This window comes from Eimeria necatrix, genomic scaffold, assembly GCF_000499385.1.
Source record: "Eimeria necatrix Houghton genomic scaffold, Enh_scaff474, whole genome shotgun sequence".
In the NCBI taxonomy this organism is placed as follows: Eukaryota; Apicomplexa; class Conoidasida; order Eucoccidiorida; family Eimeriidae; genus Eimeria; species Eimeria necatrix.
This window is the reverse complement of record NW_013654814.1, coordinates 1-20,474: the sequence shown is the minus strand read 5'-3', so window position 1 is coordinate 20,474 and position 20,474 is coordinate 1. Positions and strand designations below refer to the sequence as shown.

The 20,474-nt window shown below is 48.4% G+C and overlaps 3 protein-coding genes across 3 annotated transcripts; 1 reads left to right on the top strand and 2 right to left on the bottom strand.

Annotated features, from left to right (window-relative positions):
* Window positions 1-1,093: 1,093 nt before the first annotated feature.
* Window positions 1,094-3,556, bottom strand: ENH_00056820 (hypothetical protein, conserved; the record flags this gene model as incomplete). Its single annotated transcript, XM_013583873.1, has 1 exon — window positions 1,094-3,556. The coding sequence occupies one exon, from the start codon at window positions 3,554-3,556 to the stop codon at window positions 1,094-1,096; it is 2,463 nt and encodes an 820-aa protein (XP_013439327.1).
* A 10,525-nt stretch (window positions 3,557-14,081) lies between these two features.
* On the bottom strand, window positions 14,082-15,500 carry ENH_00056810 (hypothetical protein, conserved; the record flags this gene model as incomplete). Its single annotated transcript, XM_013583872.1, has 1 exon — window positions 14,082-15,500. The coding sequence occupies one exon, from the start codon at window positions 15,498-15,500 to the stop codon at window positions 14,082-14,084; it is 1,419 nt and encodes a 472-aa protein (XP_013439326.1).
* A 4,589-nt stretch (window positions 15,501-20,089) lies between these two features.
* On the top strand, window positions 20,090-20,459 carry ENH_00056800 (hypothetical protein, conserved; the record flags this gene model as incomplete). The annotated part of the gene is made up of 1 exon (XM_013583871.1): window positions 20,090-20,459. A coding segment is annotated over one exon (370 nt), but the record flags the coding sequence as incomplete, so codon positions are not given.
* Window positions 20,460-20,474: the final 15 nt, after the last annotated feature.

Below are 20,474 nucleotides of genomic sequence, written 5' to 3'. Positions count from 1 at the left end.
TACTGTCTGTCCGCAGGACCTTTCGCATGTTGTGCTGTTCCCTTAATAGAAAAAAGGTAAACGCTAAAGGGGCGTCTTCAAAAGTCAGGAACACACAAGATGTTTGCTGGCGTTGAGACTCAGCGCTGTTGGGCAGATGACGCAGGTAGGCTTTCCAAAGCAGCAAATTGAATCTGCACGAATAATCCGGCCCCGTCTGCTTCTGTTACAGCTGGACCCAATCCAATACCTCTGCGAGCTTTTAGCCAGGAACCCTGCGTTTTATCTTGTGGAAGACTGAGCGCATAGGCTGCTTGCAGCAGCAGCTGCTGGCAGCTAGCCTACTGCAATGTTAGCAGTGGTACAAAATGTAATTTGAAAAGCATAGCATTCCGACGTACTCGGGTTAGGAGTGCAGTGCGATAAGCATGAGTGAATAAAGTGAATTCTACCTGTGAGGAAAGCGAATCTTAGAACCAAGTGATTGCGGCTCTTGCAATCCTGAATTATCAACCCTAAGCCTTCTGCAGAGCTAAGATTGAGCGTTTTTGCTGCAAAGAAGAAAAACACATTCTTCACAACGCACGTTGAATTCGACAGTAAAGCACAGAAACGGGCCACGCATCTGTGCTTGCCCCTGCACCAGCAATTGGGTATGGCAAATGGATACTCGAGGTATCATGCCCGCCTCCCAGGTCCTGCGCCTTCAGAACTAATAGCTACTGCTGAGTGAGCAATGCTTTTCTGCACAAAGGCATCCCCGCAATTGCATGCTCTCCCAAAGCTTCCCTGCTTTTTCCTTAAGCTCAACCGAGCCCGTGCCGCATCGAAAACGAGCGTACAGCGACTTTAATGGGAAGAGGGTTAGGCGTGCGAGCGTGTTGCACTAAGGAAAAAATCACTGTTGGCGTGCGCGCCTGGACTAGCATGCCCGCTGCGCCTGCAACATGCGCAGTGGCCGCTGCGGACTACAGAAGACGCAGCAAAAGAAAAGTATTGAGCTGCTGTTTAGCAAAGTTTGCAGCTAGGCGATCGGGGCGCTGCTGTGAAAAGAAAAATTGGTCCGCAGCAGAAGAGATAGCGAATTGAACGTCGTCCTGCTTAGCGGAATCGGTCAACCGCCGCCTCCACTATTTGGTTGATCTTTAGCACCGTTGCCTAACCAAAATGGGTATACGTCATCATGTACCCAAAGAAGCCAAAGAGGATGCCTGAATTGGGTATACTCCCGTACTTTCCTGAAAAGTGTACGCTTCAACTCAACAATCTCTTCAAGTGGCGGGCGTACCCCCTTTTTGTAAATCGATAATGCGGCGCTCAGGCGATTAGCCAATTTAATTCTTTCCCGTGCTTTCTTGGTACGCATGCTTGAAGTAGGAAAAGTAAAATCTGTATCAAAGCTCTGTGCGAACGGTTCCCACCAGCTCCCGGTGTCCATTTGGTCTCCTAGGACCTCAATTGTGCACACCAGATAATCAAATGCCACAAATAATGACGCTAGTTTCCTAACAATGAAATAGGGTGACTTTAGTCTCGAGGACATGGCTAGCTTGGTATTCGCGTAGGAGACCAAGCGCTCGGCCTGTAAAAGGAGAAGATCCGACTCTTCAGGAGTTAAGACAGCCTTGGCAAACAATGTGCGCATCGCTTCGTAGATTGGTAACGGGCTACGCTCAATCGGGTGTTTTGTTAAGGAAAATTTCCTGCGAAATCCACCACCTGCGTCTTGCAGCTGTGCGACTGGCAACCGCACATACGGATGCAAACTTATGTCCCATGCCGCGTGGCTCCCAGCATCTGCAACCGTCCTCTCCACGGCTGGAGCAGAAAATGAATGATTCGAAGGCGCTGAAAAGTCAGTAGCACCTCCTCCCGGATATGCCACTTCGTACATGCGTTGCTCTTGAGACCGAGGCGGAAGATTGTTATTCAAGGGCGGCGTACTTGCGCTTCCGCTCGAAGTCCTGCTGACATCACTCGTGTCAGAGATTGAACCTGTAGTCAGAAGTGTCCTCGCGCCTAGTTTGAACGCGGGTGCAGCAGTAGTTACGGGCTTGGTTGCGTCTTGCAGTCCCGTGGCCACATTGCCCTCAGCCTGTGGCATTTGTTGGCTGCCTGTTGGATAAATGCCATGGATAAGTTCCTCAACCCAGGTATCTGCACTTAGAAGGTCCCGTGAAGAAGCACTTTTACCGCCGCTTTCGAATCGCGAGGATAACGGGGCAGCTTCTTGATTATGAACAGGCTTGGAAGCATTCTGGTCTGGATTGGCAGAATAATCTGTTACGCCTCCCATAGCGGTTCCAAGCGACGGTTTAAACGATAGGATGCCTTGCAAAGTGGTGTTTGCATATGCACTACCATGTGGGCCTGAAACGGAAGAACCAACTTGACTGTGAGAAGAAAAATTGGCAAAATCGGAACCTTTGTAGGCTGAATAGCCTGACGAGCCTTCCAGTGTTTTTTCCTGTCGTGCCTGTTCCTGAGGGTCTTGTGAGCCACTCGGCAAAGAAGCTCCCTCTAACACGGCTCCAGGGCACCTCGATTCGTTACCAGCGTTTGGAGCACCACCACCCGAGAATGACGAAGCGGCTGCCTCCCCTGCTTTGTAGAATGTGGGCGCAGCCGATGAAAATGTCGATGTTTTCGATGGCATATCTTCAAACGTTGATGTTCCTTTCTCGTGATATCCTTGCACACGCCGAAATGGCACCTGCGGGTTCATGCCCGTCCTGGCGTCAGGAGCTGAAGCATTAAGGTACGTGCCACATGCATCCTTCGTAAAGAGCATGGAACGTGTTTCAGCAGGCACCAACTGCTGCGGCGTCGTCTGATGAAGAGGGCCAAAGCCAGGCGGCAACCGCTCTCTGGGGACGCCATGTACGCTGGGCTTCCCAGCAGGATGTAAGGAAGGCGCTGCTCCTCCACCTGAAATGCTCGGGAGAAGTTCTGATGCTTCCTCTCGAGCTCCCCAGTACCCGTGTGGCCTCAGCAATAGTGAGTTTTTGCTTTGGGCTTCATCTGCTTTTTGTGGAGAGCCGCTTTCTGGAAACCGCGTGGGAACCTGCTGCGATGTCCGTGAACTTTGGTCTGGAGTCCGTTCGAACGCTTCTGCAGATTCATGTAGCATTGAGAAGTACCTAGCTTTCGTAGTTGCCTCCTCCTCCTCCAGCTTAGGCGCATCATGAGAAATGCCAAGTTCCTCTTCGAGTGACACGCACTCCTCCAGAATATCCGAAAGGTTGTTTTCATTCCTGAGCTCCGAAAGATTGCGTCGAGTAGGCCCAACGCCTATGGCTCTGTTTCGGCGCACATAACATGAGCCTAGCCAAGCCAGAACCGTCACAAGAGAAGCAACCGATGCCAGAATCGCGGTTAAGGATAGGCTGCGGCGTGGTTGCTTTGGTCGTACTCCGAGCCCACGGTTATTCCACAGCTGGTCAGTATACTGTGGTTCCAAAGTGCTGAAACAGTCCGGCGTGCCACCTGAAGTATATAGTAAGGAATGGATTACGGCTTGGCGCTTAGCATTCTCCCCTGCTGGATTGCTTGTTTGAGCAAGGAAGGGAGCGTGCATTTCTGCATTTGGTAAATGGGAACACTCAGTGCAAGTTGATAATTCAATTGTTTTTCGGGCTACAGAGTGATGGGTTTCTTCCTTCTCACTGCGGCAATAAATTTATTTCTGTTGCACTCCGCAAACATGGACAGAGCAGCTTCGTCGCTACGAAGACACGTAGTCCTCGATCCTCTTGCAAGACAGTGATATGTTTTACTTTGCTGAGCGTCAAATTTGCTTATATCAGCACCTGATATTTAACTGTTCACGCAAGCACTGCACAACACACAGCTGGAGTCGATGGTGTTCTCGGTCTCCCGTGGAATGCTTGGTCCGGGCACTACAATACCACTGCGATCCTCAGTGAAACTTGAAAAAAGTGCATCAATGGGATAAAATGCGGAAGAAAGACGCATACATAACAAAAATATGGAACTGTTCACCGCGATCTGTTCACATGGCCGATGCGGCTGCTCCCGACTGCTCCCGACAGTGTGTCTCGAGGGAGTGACCTATTTAAAGGAAGTGCGACGTCTATTCATCCCTGAAGATCTAGCTTACATTTTGTGGCATTTCGTGTTTTCCTGCATGTTAACACAGCTTATATGATGCCATGCCGCATGTTTCGGCTGCATACTTTTTTGCCAGAGACTAATGTAGCACCTCTGGTGAAACCGGACTGCTTTGCGCAGCCCCATTGCCGTTCGCTTCTTCATTAGAACGCAAGTTGATAGTCCTGAAACTCCAGGGACAATTTTTTTACTTCCTGCTTTGTGTTTACTCGGTTTAATGAATCAAATTACACCGATTGGGGATTATGCCCTAAACCGGATGTGCTTCCCTCGTGGTTAATTCAATTCTACACAAAGTTTTTAGGCCTCCTGGTTGCTGATCGTTGCATTTGAATCATTCTTTTCACCTTGAAAAGCGTATTTTTTTGAAATGAAAGCTCTGGTTGGCGATTTTATTTTCGAATAGCATTTTGCACAGTATTGGCTATGTTCAGGTCCACAAATTCTCCTGGGGCGTACTCATGAACGGAACGGGGCCACTTCAAAAAATCCTAGAACCTCAACTTTAAGTTTCAACTTCTAAGATTGTCTGCTCTGCGTTTCAAGCGCCCTCTAGAGATATTTGAGCATTGCGTCTTCCCCGTGGCATTCTCTGCAGTGCTGCCGTCTCCTCATCTACTGGCAATTGTTCGACGGTTCAAAATTTCAGAATCAGAGTTGTTTCAGATGTACACCTCGTGGCGTTTCTTCCAATGTATTTCTTAACTCATGCAATAATTTCAACATCTGCCACCCTGCACCAAGCCCCCACCGCGTTTGTGAAATTTTCGCCCACTGCTTCCAAAAAATTTTCCGTATTATGCTTCTAGTTTGAGGTGCCGTTCTTCGGGACAATTCTCATTATGGGATTTTGGGTACGACTGGTATGCAGCGACTCTACATGTATCCTCTTTGGCTCTCGCTTTCGTTCGGAGAAAAGGTTGATGCTTGCTGGTGCTTGTTCGTTTCTTCTTTTCCTTATTTACGCAGTTGTATTGTCACTTACAGTCTTTGGTGCAGTAAGTTCGGAGATGTTGGCTTGAGCCTCGCTGAAGTGCTCTTAACAATGCCTTGCGGGCTAACATGGTTCCAGTAATAGTACTGCATGTATAGGCGTCGCTTGCATTCCAGCTCAGCTTCAGCATATGATTTCAGATACATACAAGTGGTGTCTATACGTGCACTTCTATACAGGATTTTAACTGAAGAAGTTTCGTCATCAAACTCAAGTTTTCTTCAGCCTTCTCTTCATTGAGGCTAACTGGACTCGTCTAGGTCCTCGTCAGCTGCTGGCTGAGAAAGCTCTTCCGTCTCTTGCTTCTCATATGCAACACCGGCGACGAAAGTTGGGCCCCCCTCATTTATGACCTTGCCCCAAACTTCGGTGCGCGCACATCCGAAGACCCTAACTCATGGGTTCCTGGGGAAAGGGAAAGTAGACGCAGCCTATGAGTTTGCTGCAGAGTTCACCTGTCACTCGTCTTCCCATCGCAGCATTCTACGCTCGCTGTTTTTGTTTTCCAGACATTTCTTCCTCACCTGCCTTCTATTGCAACTTCCCAATGCATTTTTATGTCCTCATCTCCTGGCTTGTCGCTGACAATCCTCCGATGGACCCATCTGCGTGCCAGTGCAGGAGTTGCCGTGCGATGGAACTGACTTCCGCAACTGCTTCGGCGACATAATAGTGCATACAGATGCTCAAGTGCTGTGAAATGCCGTGTGTTACCAGATGGATACAACGTGAGCTGTTTTCGCTTCACAAAAATGATTTGGGAAAAAACACATTGACCGTTGGGCGGGAGCGTGCATTTGGTGTGAACTTTGTTATCTGGAAATATACTGAATAATATATCTCGCAGAACACTAATGCAGTTGCTCGCCACCACCATCAAGTCTCGTATCGTCCCTGGTCGCCCCAGTTTGCAGCGCCCAGGGAACCCACAACGGCATCCTGTTGCCGAGTGCCCCTGCAGTGTGCTTCGGTGTCTCGAGACCGCTGACAAGCTTCGCAATACATGCTTCGAGAGTCGTCTCTGCGAACGCTTTGCGTACTTGTGTAGAGGATATAAAAGGCTACCATATGCATTGCTGTGGTTAATCTTTCTCGTGGCTGTAGTGTTCAAACTTTGGATGCTGTGTGGATTACTCCTGCAGTATGCTTTCTCATTCTTCAGTATGATGTCCTGTGCAACTGCATTGTAAGTAGCTGGTGCTCCGCAATTTTGTTGAGCCCTTTATTGCTCAAATTTTGCCTCACATTCGCTCTCCATCCGCTACATCTACTGAGTAACCGTTCTCTATTTGGAAGTGGGCTTTTCCTGTGTGGACGGTTTCATGCTATTACTGCTCCAGAATTCCTCAAATTAGGATCCTGGCGAGTGGTGCGGAGTGCTTTTTCCCACCAAAACACCAGTAGCTCTCACTGCGCCCCGAATGCGCTCTCTTCCGCCTGCCGTACGCGCCTGCTAGCATTCAGAGCTTTATGAAATTGCGAGGCATTGTGAATAGGAAATTTCTACTGCTTTTCCTTCTACGAAGATGTCAAGTGGCCCAGTTTATCACATGAAGGCATATTGCCATATTCAGGTGCTCCTTCTCTTGTAGCCTTTCCGCTTGTAGCCTTTCCGGACTACTTTTCTATTTTCGCTTCTGAATTTCTTGCCGTAGCAACTTCGCCGGTTCCCGCCGGCGAAGTTACTACGAGGCCGTTTCAATATGTGGCTATTTAGACCTTCACAAGTGTGATCTTCTTTCCTACGCTGGCTTTCCAGCCGCAAAGTGCCGTCGCTGTGAATAAGATTGCACTTACTCTCACCCGTTGCTGCGGCGGTGTCTCTGTCTCTTCAAAAAAGTAACACCACCACATCAATCCACATTTCTATGCCTTTTTATAAAACAGGCGAAGCTTTTGCTTCCGTATATTCCGTGCCACTTTGTATGTCGCACTTCGAGATGGGCATTGCTTATCTAAAGGTCCTAAGAAATAGTTATATCATTTTCTTCTGGGGTTTTCTGCGATGTGGTGGTTATGGCGTATTCGCGAGTTGCTTGTGACGCATTCTGTTTGTGTGTCCTCTTCGTGCTTCCTGCGACTTCCCTGTACGCTTGTAGACTTATGCTACTACATACGATAATTGTCTCATAATATTTTGCATGCGTTGTTTTAGAGCTGCGCGGGCGCCTTGATTGCTGGTGACGCTCACTTCTCAGTGCCGCATCCGTCTGATCGTTTCTGTAGGTAGTCCAGTCCTTGTCCTAGGTTGCTCATGCTCATTCATTTCACTTTGAAACGCCAGATTCTTGGTGTTAAGCTGGCTTGTCGTTTCGCATTGAATCGCTGTCGACGTGCCGAAAGGAAAGATAAACACCCCATTCCTTCCCAGGGGCGGTGAACTTCATGTTCCACTGGCACTTGACGGCGATATCAATCCTACAAAGCAATTTGTGCAACGTTGCAGCGTTCGTAGCTTACCTTCCATGCAGTTTCAGCTCTCGAATGCACAAGTACCTTCAGCTTGCGCTGAGGGGCTTTTATCTGGCGTGCATCTTCGCAAGGTTCCCAACTGCCCAACGCATGCTCACAACTTTCAACAAGGCCTTAAATGTGTTCTTCAAACTAGTGCTTAGGCCAATTGTGAGTTCGAACTATCTGATTCTGCCTGAAATTGCTCATTTTCACCGTCAAACGCCAGAAAAAAAGTGCAAATTTGTTCGCTTCGCCGCTAATTTTGTGCGCAGTTGAAAGCATACCTTTTCTGTAGTATTAGGCGTCCTAGTCTGGTAGCCTCAAGTTCAAATTTCGCCACTACATCTCTTGCCACTTTTGGGAAACTCAGTTTATTCTCAGCAAGATACTTGGAAATATTGGGAAAACGCTGATTATAGCTCTCCATCCGTACAAGATCCCCTCGGAAGCTGGAATGCTTCTGCTGTAGTGGGCGTATAAGCAATCACTAGAAAACGTGAAGAGTTAGAGCACACATTGTTAGACTCATATCGTTAGCTGTGTGGTCCTGCCTTGATCAGGCGGAGGGCCAAAAACCCTTTCCGGTTAATAAGCGCCACAAGCGGGCCGCACAAGCCGGCAGCCAATACGTGCTCGTCTGGCCCACACTAACTTGAGGAAAAACACAAGCAACACGCTGCCAGCGCTGCAGTGGTTGCTGGAGAAATGCCCTTAATGGCGATCCGATTGCTGAATGAGAGGAGTCGAAGGCGGAGGGTAGTGTTTCACAGCCGCATACGATAAGCGAGTGGGAGTGAAATGCTGCAACCCTGTGCCTTTGTAACTTCCTCGCACAAAACATCTTGTCCCAAATTCCCAAAAGATTTTGTAGTCAATGTAAGCTCACAGAGTATGTCCATCGTCAGCTTGTATGAAAACATTTTTCCTGTGCGCGTTGACTTTCATGTCCGTACGCTTGTAAGCCTGGGCCGAAAAAGTTTGTTCGTGTTACTGCCTCTGTGGAGCTATCTCGCCCTGCTACCCTTGCCCGCTTATGCAGCTGGCTGTTCTCCCTGCCGAAGCGCAGGCCCTCAAGTACTGATTCTAGCAGCTAGTTTCGCTACTAGCCTACCTAGCTTGGGCCACGAGTGTAGACACCAAGCATGTACCCCAAGCCGGGACTGGGGCGTACAGGCCCCTCTGCAGCCTGTTCTCCGCGCGACAATAGCAGTTTATTCAACTAAAAAGCCCTCGGATTTCGAAGGCCAGGAATCATCATCTGCACAGTAAATAGAACAGCCTGTTTACCATTCCTGCGCTCACACAGTGCACCAAGCCCCAACTTTGTGCCAACGCAACTTCTCTTTTGGCGGCTAATATATGCTACTAGCACAGCCCCTATCACCTCGGCTTCCATGCTTCTTTTGATTACCGAGTTGGTTCTGATTCCAGACCTTGAGAGTGGCTGTAGAACCCACCAGATGGAACCTCTCAGAGGTATCTTTTGTTCGTAGCTCTCGTTGCAGTTGTAGACAACCCTACTTATCTCACATCCCAAGGGCATCCTCAGGCTGAACTACAATATTGCCTAAAAACGGTGCTACACGTACATATTTTTGCCTTTTTTTTACTGCATAGGCACATCAAAACTCTGGTATCCGACTCTTTGGACAATATTTTCCTCTCATTGTAGTTACTAGCACTTCGACCAAAGCCTCCGGCCGTAAGTCCCATACTCCGTTTTACTAGGGCTACTAGGTGCTGGTGTGGCCGTAGCCGGCCTTTAGCTTTAGTTATGCAGTACACTTTCGCTGCCTTAATGAACTACACTGTAGTTTGTTGTCACTTCCAGGTCCCTCATAACTACTGGGAAATCCAACTAGTTGAGGAGCCTCTCAGATGGTAGAAGCCAATGGCCAAAGTAAACTTCATCTTCTTGTTCTATGTGACTTTCATGCTTGTGGAATGCAACCAAGAAATACATGCCGCTGTCAGGAGCGAAATTAAGTCTTACTGCAAGTAACGAAAGCAGCTTTTGAAGCAGAGCGAGCCACAGTTGTATATTTCGACTGTTGCGTTTGTGAAGTTTTGCTGTTCATCCGTGTTCGCTGTACATCATTTACGGCAGTAATTTGCCTTTTGCCTATGATCATGGATCAAGAGGCCTGTGAATACTGAGCGAGCTATTTACTGCTGTGTTCACCGCCTGTGCCAATCTTGGACATCCAGCCGTTTGCGCTATGGATACTCAAGTGCAGCCTTTCCGTAGCATTACGAACGGAAGAGTCCTGACGGATATAATTTTTTTGCTGCTTCGTCGCTGGAATTCGTTTTTTTGCGAAGATACTTTTGGACCTGCTTTCTAATGAGAAAGATTCAAGCTTGGCACATCTTTCTATGCGCTAGCAAGTTGTTCGCATTGCAAATGCATGCGAAGCCACTACGTATTTTTGAATGTTGGCTTTTGCCTCGCATTTCGTGAGCTAGGAGCCCTTCATGGGCATTTGATATCTTAGGAGGTACGTTATGTCGAAGCGCGCTTTTGGGGCACTTAACAGAAACCCTTCGACCAAGATAAGATTAACCTGCAGTGATGAACGCATGTGTGTGCATCATAGATTATTAGAAGTACTTTTTCTTTGGAAGCAAGACTCTTCGCCTTTAATGCTGTTGAGGTCATGGTGCAAGTGCATTTTTGCCTACTTAATAATCAGAATGTCCGTCACACGAAGTGACCAAAAATATGCGGCTGCTTTTCTTACAAAATTTAATATTCGCTGACCTCAGGTTCGGTCATTTTAGTGGAACTGGGTCTGCTAAGCATAGCATGCTTGCACCACATTCGTAGCACAACAAATAAATTGGCTTTAGGGTCATTACTATCGGCTTTTCAAGGGCTTTATGCACAACCGTCTGACCTATTGACGATCGTTATTCGCAAACTCGACTGTTAGTAACCCCTTAGATGATCCGAAAAGCTGTCTAGGATGCAAATATTAGTCAGCTTTTGTTGATGACTTCCAAAAGTTTGTGCGTCCTGATAACGGGTCTCCGATAGCCTAAAACCAATGCAGCCTTCGTAAATTGACTGTTAAGTTCAGGTGGTTGAAAGCCCAAGAAGCTCGGTCACTAAAATAGCACAGCTTCTCTGGTATTGTTGTCATTTGCACAAGAGCACGTCCGCTCACCACAGGCTTTCCGGTCCCATTGAAGCAGGACGGCTGCACGGTTGAATTAGGTGCGCTGCTGCTAAGGTGCATTGGCACTCCAGAAAGCCAAAAATATCGAAATGGGCTGCGGTGGAAAAATTCGGTTCTAGGTGTTCAGTCTCAAAACGCTATAGGCACCAAAAATCATCGACTAATCGGAAGCGAGTACGCCTTCTGGTTAACAAAATCAAACAAACAGGTCACAGGGCATTTATCAACTGCCAGCGACGTATTCTGTTTTAGCTTGAATACAACAATACTGCGCGAAATCAGAAGCGCGGCGTTTTAACAGAGCTTCCGCTTGCGTTCTGATGTGCTCCACTGCAAAAGATGGGAAGTTTCAACGCGCAGAGTACCTCGAGAGCACAAGAACGCAGCGTTTCTTAACATTTTTCCTTCCTGCGATCGTTTGCTCTGTGACGCAGTTACACAGTATAGACAAAGCCAAACAGGTTCATTGCAAACTTGTTACCAAACTATCGAAATGCGAGTATGGAGGGACGTGATTCGAGTGCTGATAATACACACCAACAAGTGCTGATGTTTTTTGCACCATTGTTAATGCATATAGGTAGTGGCAAGAAATATTGCTATAGACGCAAGAGTTTTGAAGACTGTAAATTTCCAGTCGTCAAGAGTTCCCGGAAACAACTTTTTTGCTAATGCGCAAAGTCGACTCCGTCGTAAACTGCCTTGGAGTTGAACGATCAGGGGCATTGGGGAGCCACACTGCAACCCTAGAAAGTACGTTCCCCGGATATTCGATTCCAAGTATGCAGAGGCTATGCGAGCATGTTCACAGTCTCCACAGAGCCTGTATTTGTTTAGTGCGTTCCCTAAACGCTACGCAGGAAGAGCCACTCAGCAGCAGTTTGAACCTTCATTTGAGAATAACTTGGCAGGTGAAAATTTCCAGCTTTGATTATTCGCAGGATGTGCGCTTAGTGAACTGCTGTTTGATGCAGGCCATTCCCGGTCATCATGACGTAATTTACATTTCACTTTGCTTACGCCAAGGTCGCCTAGGCTTAACTTAGTGCGTAGCCTTCAACATTTGGGATGAATTCAGAATTTCCTGGCAATGTGAAGTTTGTGCATTTCTATGCACACATTATTTTTAACTTCATATATAGTACCACGAATTCTTCTAATCCTTTCTTATGTGCACTTTCAAGCGAAACAAGAAACAAACGCTTGATTTTTCGGAATATGCGTTTGCCATCACTCTCATTTCCCTACAGGTTGTGCGTTTCATTATTCAAGTAATGTGATCGGACGTCGAAAGAGGCACTCTGACAGTAGTACGAAATTCTGTGAAATGCAATGCGGTTTCACTCGTGCTAACAAACTCCCGCTACGCGATAAATGGCATCCGGGACCCGTTCACTGCAGTTCAGTAGTGTTGCAAACGATATAATCTATTAGCAACCGCGGCGGTAGAAAAAGGCGTATGAAGTCGGAAGCCCATGCTAGTGAGCTCGATGCTGCAATGGCATAATATGCTAGTCATCAGAGAACGGGATTCAGAAAGGCAGAAATATGCACTTGGATCATGTGGGTAAAGTAAACTGACAGCAGCGAGCGCTTCGGTTAACATTACCTTCAGGGTTCATCCGCAGTAAGCTGAACCCCTTAGTCAGAGGTGCGCTTCCTGCCGCTGTGTGAAGAACCTTTCAGTGTAAGGCCCTCGCTCTTTTTAAGCATAGCTCTTGCAGTTTGTATCACAATCACGTCAGCTCAAGATCGCCATGGGCTCTTGATTTTCACTTCTATTACTCAATAAACAAAAAGCTAAGAAGCTAATGCATTCAGTCTTCGAACAAGTGCGCATTTGGCAAAGAGTGAAAGCTTCCAGTGCACTTTTAAGAACTCTCCCGCGTAAAATATCCTTTCCAAAAACGCGAAAAAGGCAGTGTGATTCTCCCCTGTGGTTGAAGATGATGGCCCACGCTGCATCACGGGACTGTGCAACTCACGAGTCTCTTCTGATGTTAAGTAAAAGGACTTCCAAAAAAACAAGGTCGGTAGTTCCGCTTGAGTTCGCATGGTTTTCGCACTTCCGTTGCTTGCGCTCAAGGCGTGATTCCATTGTTTCCTATGCCAGCCGCATCCATCTACACTGTCCCTTCAGCGCACCACCGGGGGGAAGGTTTGGAGCTCCTTCGAGACTGTTCGGTCAGTATTTTCGAGCCATTCCCACCTTGGCAATCTGTTGGCCATTAGGAGCTTCCCCAGATGAGTCCCGTGGTATTGCTTTACTATTCCACATAGAAATAGGCGGCAGACTTGCTAGTCTTAGGATTAGTTATGCAGACCATCAGCACATTTCCGCCTTCTGCAGCTCTTACATGGTGCAGCCTCCTACCTAGAAATGTGGGTCAAATACTGCACCACACTTTGTAACCAACGACTCTCTTCTCTTTGAAAAGAGTCCTTGATTACTGCGTCGCGCGCCTGACAGGCGACTCTTCGGAGAGAGTCATTAGTCTGTTGAGCACACAGTAACTGTGTCTTGGCTCATATCTATGATTCCGCGTGCAAAATTTGCGTCTGTGGAAGGCTGTATTTCAAGGGGCTGCTTCCTAACGGCTGCTTCCTAACGTGACACTTTCCACTCGTTTGTCAGCGACACGACTTGACCAAATGCTCCATCAAATATGTTCGGTGCCATACATGGAAAAGCCATCGCGCAAACTGCAGAGCGTCCTGCATGGCACCATACCATCCACCAACCTGCTTGAGAAAGTCGCATTACGAGCAGGCCTCATATGGTGATCACCGATTGCTCGTCGTATCCCGATTCGGCATACTCCGAACACTTTGGAGGGCTGGCCCCAGTAAAATAGTTGCAGTGGGGTACAGTTTGACCCTCATCAGTGAAGCTAAAATTTTCGGCAAATCTGTTGTAAGAAGGTGCAGCCAAAGGACAAATCCAGCATGATCTAACCCCATGAACTCTGTGAGGTGGATCTGACGAGGAAACTGTGCTACTCACGGAGTTTCTGAGCCCGTCGTCGGATATCCACCGCTTGTCATTGGAAGGCTGTAAAGGGCGCATACTGAGTAAAGAGTAACAGCATCGCCTCGCTGGCTTTACGCAGCTAGTCTAAAGCTGCGTCAGCGACAACTATGCACTTCTACAGAACTACTCGCAGAGTGCTTATATGCCAGGGCGCGTAATACACTTTGTACCAGGCGTGACCGAGCTTGGGCTCATTCGAAGGTGCGGCTGTGACAAAGGAGGTATTCCATTCTCTTCTAGAGAATTTCTTCCAAATAAGCAGTTCTGCTGTCGGTGGCCAAGTTGGACTACTCGTCTACCATCTACCTTCAGATCACCCTGCGAATTCTCCAAAAAAATTCTCGTCTTCTGCTCTCCATACATCAAATAAAGCGCTCTTAAAAAATGGGTGGGAGTATGGAGAGCAAAGTAAACGCCGTTTAAGGTCAACACGCTCTTGGTTATCAGGCAGCTTTCCCGACTTCAAAGTAGTTAAAGCACTGGCCAGATCCTTGATGAGACTAACATTGAACGTCTCGTGCCGCCTTGTTGGAGCAACTGGTAAGTTGTAGGCGCGATCGTGGACTGGAGATGTCAATTTGTTCCACCAGTCACCTTCAGGTTTCTGCCCCAGAATCATTAGTGTTGAGATAACCGTCTCAAATATCAAAAAGCGAATGCCTAGCTGCTTAACGATTTTTGCCGGACCCCTCCAGGGAATCGGGTGGCATTGATATACGATGGTGTTAGCCACGAGCCGTTCGGTCAGATGAATCAAGTGGTCTAATTCCATTGGGGAGAGGATGACCTTCGTGAGCAGTGCGTGAGCCTCATGCACTAAGTGCATTGACGAAGTGCCTCCGGTGTGATTTTCCATAGCAGCCTCGAAATTGGCACGGCTTCTGAGCCCAGCACGGCTCACTCGCGGCAGATTGCAAAAGGGATGATGCGGCGAGATTCTTTCGCTTTCCGATGAGACTTCCACGTAATAAGCTACAGGCGGAGCAGCTACTTCTGCATTTTGTGCATCTAACACAGACTCTAGCCACGCTGATTTATCGTCAAATGAAGGAGCAGGTATAGACCGCTGTGGTGGCGCCTGACTTTCCGTCCCTCCAAAAGCAACAGCAGTCGAGGTAGTGCGAGGCCATAGTAGCAGCAACGCTTCAGCTGCTTCTCGCTCACTCGAAGCTTGCTTCTCTCTTGAGCCTGGGCCTTCCGCTGACGGCGGCAGTGCATCTGCAGACTCCATCGGACGAGTCTGAACACTTAGGTGCCCTCCGTCTTGTGCGGCGTGCGGACCTTCCTGAGGGGCTTCATCAGCATCTCTTCGAGTACGTTTTGCTGGGGGAGGCTCTATCGGTGGATTTCCGTGTGATGCACGTGGCTGGTCCGAGGAAGGCGAGCCAGTCGCTTGTCCATCCAAACCGTGCTCACATGTCAAGTTGAGACCAGCTTTGGTGATGTCATCTTCTGAGAGCCGACGATGCACAAAACGTATCCCCAACGCCACAGTCTGAGCTTTGGAGCAGACGGCTACAAGCAGAACGATTGCTGCAACAGATGCCAATGCAGGTAGTAAAATGGAGCTACGCCACGCCGAATAACGGGGCTGCAGTCGGTATATACGAGAGCGGGCTAATGTGGTCACTTCAGATGTAGGGCTAGTGTGGAGATCGTCCTCTGTTTTTCTAATACTTTGAAAAGAGACACCTCCTGGATGAGACTCGTGGAGACTGGCTTCTGTCGTCATCGCTTAAAACCTACAAATTGATTTCAGAAGCACTAGCCCAGAAGAGCATTGTATATATTTATACCAGATAAGTATCAGGCAAGTGCAACTGTAAAGGGGAACTGATTCCCACAAGATGCGACGAGCAACCAGCACGGGGCTCCGTTGCGCGGATGTGGGAGCATGAACCAGCTCCACTGCCTCGTGCCTTTCCTTCGGCTCATTCATTGTCCAAATCGAAGCCAACACCTTAGCAAAGAAATTTTTGGGTCTTGAGGAAAACACGTTTTCGAGCATCTAGCAAATACTGGGGATATATCCAGTAGCTGCTTAGTCCCTGGGAACTGACCCACAGAGTGCTGTAGCCATCAATTATGCCCCAAAATTTCACAAGTTTACCTTATATTTTCCGGCATATGTATTTATACCCACGATTTCACTTTTGATTCTAGTTTCAAGGCAGCTTCATACAGTGTTGAAATCATATGCCAGTCCTCTTCATGCTACACTTTTTTAGCAGCTGAGGGACGACTGCAGATTGCGAGCATAGCCGGTCTGCTCTGCTGGTTTAGACTATCAGTTTGAAAAGCTCCGTATTTGCAATGTGATGCGATTCATATGTGCTACCATGGCGATTATAAAGGTAGAAACCCCACAGGAGCTGCGCAAGCCGAGCAGTGCCCGTAGTGTGGGGCTTCCAGTGAAGGGAGGGTTGTAGCCTCCAAGCCTCAACCAGTGCTTAGCCTTTATTAAAGACATCTTTAAGCTAGCTGATAGCTGGGGACGTTTTCCAACGTATCGAAAGCTGCTAGACACCACATAAACGTGACAAAGCGTGGCAAATGTTGGTGACAAAGTACAGTGCACAGCACTACGATGTTGCAAGGGAACAGCCGTCAGAAGCTGCAGTTTTCAGGTATATGAGAGGGAAGCGTGAACTGAATCGTCTTAGCAAGAGAAACTGCCTTTTTGCAACAAATTAGGCTTAAGGTACTTTGCAGCTAGCCACGGTTTGGGGCTGGCAGTGTCACAGGTGCTGTCAGCAGTGGCAGGGACACACAGGCAGAAAGGACGACACCCTGGAGAAACCAGGGAAAACGCCATCAAGAGCAGTGCTCTATAAAGACTTTATTCGGTGTCTTTACCGTTCAGAGGCATGTGTGCACCTGTGTAGCCAGCAAGGACTATCGAAGGGCCTCAGCTGGGCCGAGGTCACATAAAAAGGGCTGATCTAGCGCACGGTGTCACAGACATGAGAATAGCGTCAACTTAACTTGTAGGGGAATAGTACCTACACAAGATATTACTTGAAGTACACAGAAGACTAGGCTCTGGGAGCCTGCAGGCGTTCCGAACCCACCAGCAAGGCTCGCCTGCACAGTTGAAACAAGAATGTTTTATTTGGTCCTCACAGAGCTCCAGGTTGCTCAAAAGCACATTTTGTTTCCTAATTTTGCATTGGCGGTACCCGGGGGATCTGTCTGACTATGCGCTCTACACTGATCGGACAAGAGATCCGTGGTGGCTAGAGCCTAGGCGCTAGCCCAAAGCCCTAATCTCTTAAAAGCTGAACTATACAGCAGCTCGGCGCGATTCAAAGCTACTTTGGAATCATTTCCAGTCCCAAACCATGCTAAACAGCAAGTTCTGCAAAAGTATAAGACCAGCTGCATCTACCTTCCTCCGCGTAGCTGTGTATGTGCTGGAGTAGTGGATGCACTGTGGGAGGAACCGAAGAAAGTCCCAAGCATATCTTCCTAAAGAAAGCCTAGAGTCACTCCAGTTCACAATTGTGCTGCCTTCAATATTCAAGACATCCTATCTCGGCGAGACGTATCCTACACGGCCTAACAGTGCTGCGCGTTACAGATGTAGCGCACAGACACTACAATGGGGCTGGTTAGTGCTCTAGAGAGGATAGCTAGCCAGCGACCTACGAGGGGTCGCAAGACTGGAGGGGGACAAGGCCCTCTTACTAGACAAAAAGTAAGAGAAATCGGTTATATTTTATATGCACACGTGAATTCGTGGAATTGCGTGGAGACTGGGGCTGGAGACAGCGCCGGCGCCAGGGCAAGCCTCCCTCCCTTAGGGACTAGGAGGCGAGCTCCCAGGAGGGTGCGAAAGACAGACAGATTTGATAAACTCGTGATTTGTATTCTTAATCGCTATAGCTGGAGTTACTAAGAAATGGACTAGCGTAGGGAGCAGTTTATAGACCCTGCCCTAGGGACTGTGAGCACGTAGTCGCAGCTGCGGGCGCAGTGCACTACAACAGATGAGCTTGAAGGTGATTACGGTACGCGAAATACGTCCGATTAAGCGCTAAGGCACACAGGCTCCCCATGCCGTGTATGACGAAACGAGTTTTGGGAGTGGATACAACCTTGTTGATGTACTGCTTGCGCTGAATTTGGCACTGGCATCCTGCCTGTAGCGCGTGAGAAATTCTTTGCACAGAAGTGCGGTCAGGAGTTACAACAGACACCACTTCGGCTCGAAGACCTCGTTAGGGCTTCCCTCTCTCCCAAATGAAAGTCTTCTTACTGCTGAAGCAACTACGATTTGTACACACTACATTACCACCGCACACTAAATAGTCGGCCGTCGAAGCTGCGCAGTGCGCGACATACAGCAATCGCAACTGCTGCAGGAACAACGAGATCCCTCAAAACCTCGTGATCATAAGCACTAGCACATAAACAATATATACCACGGAATTTAAGAGAAAAAGCATGCTGCCTCGAAGTGCGATACGCCCTAGTTTTCAATACTGACGGTTTTCCCCTCAACCTTCACTTTGACGCCTAATAGGCCTTCAAGCTATACTGCGTCTTATCAAAGGTGCTGCTACCCTTAATATTTCTTCGGCAGTCAATGCGTTACTTCCCATCAACACTTTAGGCCGCTTCGCAAAATGCCCAGTTGCATTTCCTTGATGAGCAGTCTGCGGTTTGGACTGGTTCCGCTGAAGGTCTGCGGGATGTTGAACAGACCGTCACTTTAGCGTGGCTCCGCTAAGGGCATGCAGGATGTTTAACGGTCCACCACAGGCTGCCCCATTCTTGCGAGTTTCCTGCATGCCTTTCTGAAAATTTGTCGGCTCGTTCCCGCTTGCTAGAAGGGTCTTTGGTTTTGTTTCGGTCCCATACGTTGTCCCTTCCCTCGAATGCTGCTCTTATGTGGCATGTTCTTTGCAGTTATTCTTTTGGGTACTCAACAAGTCGGCATGTGTGGCACAGGTGTTTGGAGTAATTCTATTGCTCACTGTTGAGGGGAAGGCCTGCATGAGTCTAGATTGCGAGCAAATGGAGAATGCGACAATTTAGGCTTTCAGCTTCAGCATCGAGTTTAATGTCTGCTGGGCAGTAAAATTAGGCTAAAATTTTATTTCAAAAAAAATGTTTTGTTTCAAAAAGAACGAAAGAGCAAATTAAGCGCATAACTGTGACAGAAACCGAGCTGTGATGGACCCAAGATCTTGTAGGGTCAGCGGTAAGGCCTATTTTTTTGAACTGCAGCCACTGTGCACGCAGCTAGGTCATGTGCTACAAACAGACTACAGTCCTACTGAAGAAAGACACAAAGCAACTGGATTACTCAGTTTAAGCTACTTCATTCTGCCAAGTTTGTTGACACTTGTTCATAGGATCCCACTTAGTCGTTACACACTTGCTCATAGGACCCCACTTAGTCGTTACACGGTGGCACGCTGCAACCATGCGATGTTTTCGTTACTACACAAGTGCCGTCAACAGCTCGCAGCAGGAACAATGCAAGCAAAAATCTTGCTCGTGTTAAAGTGTGGAAGCAAACTTAGGGCTAAAGCTGGTTATATACGCTACATAGTGACACGTTCGGTTATTCCACGCCAAGGTCTGCGCGTCAACAGCTTTGCACACACATACAGAACACAGTGTGATGCGTAGAACACAACGTAGCATCCTGGATGCGCGTGCACGAGCTGAGTCTTTGGCCTGGCTCGTTAGTGACGAGGCGCACTTCGCCACGGCTCAAAGAAGAGTACCAATTTATGAACACCGTTTGGCAAACGGAAAGTGTAATGCGCAGGCACTACAATGGGGCTTGCTAGTGTAGTGCACAGACACTACAATGGGGCTGGTTAGTGCTCTAGAGAGGATAGCTAGCCAGCGACCTACGAGGGGTTGCAAGACTGGAGGGGGACAGGGCCCTCTTACCAGACAAAAAGTAAGAGAAATCGATTATTATTTTATATGCACACGTGAATTCGTGGAAATGCGTGGAGACTGGGGCTGGAGACAGCGCCGGCGCCAGGGCGAGCCTCCCTCCCTTAGGGACTAGGAGGCGAGCTCCCAGGAGGGAGCGAAACAGACAGACAGATTTGAGAAACTCGTGAATTTGTATTCATAATTGCAATAGCTATAGTTCCTAGGAAATGGACTTGCGTAGGGTGCAGTCTATAGGCCCTGCCCTAGGGACAGAAAGCACGTAGTCGCAGCTGCGGGCGCAGTGCACTACATTTGGGGCCCGTTCCGGGAAATTTTTCTGAAATATTTGTTTCTTCGACCCTGGAAAATGAAATACGACGTCTGAATGACTGTCTACTAGAAATCTTTGCTCGGTAAGGGATGCACCTCCGCAACGGACGCGTCATCGGCCCCACTCCGCAGGAGACTCCATCTATGTCAGTCAACAGAATGCCCAGCGGGACACCCGCCCATCATCGCCACGCGACTCCAAAGCCCACCGTGGCAGAGCGGCCGCATGGGCATAAGGAGGCGCACCCACAGGCGATACCTCTGCCCAATGCTGTACAAGGAGACTGTCCCTTCGTCTCGTGGGAACAATTCCAGTCGGCTATGAGTGCGCTAAGAACCGTTATGGGGGGGACCGTGGAACCCGGCGAAAGGACTCCCATCCTACCAGAATACGGCAGCACAGTGCAGGCCTTTCTGCTGCGCATCGAGCGCCGGTACGCGCTGAAGGGAATGGAGCCGCGTGAGTGGGGAAACG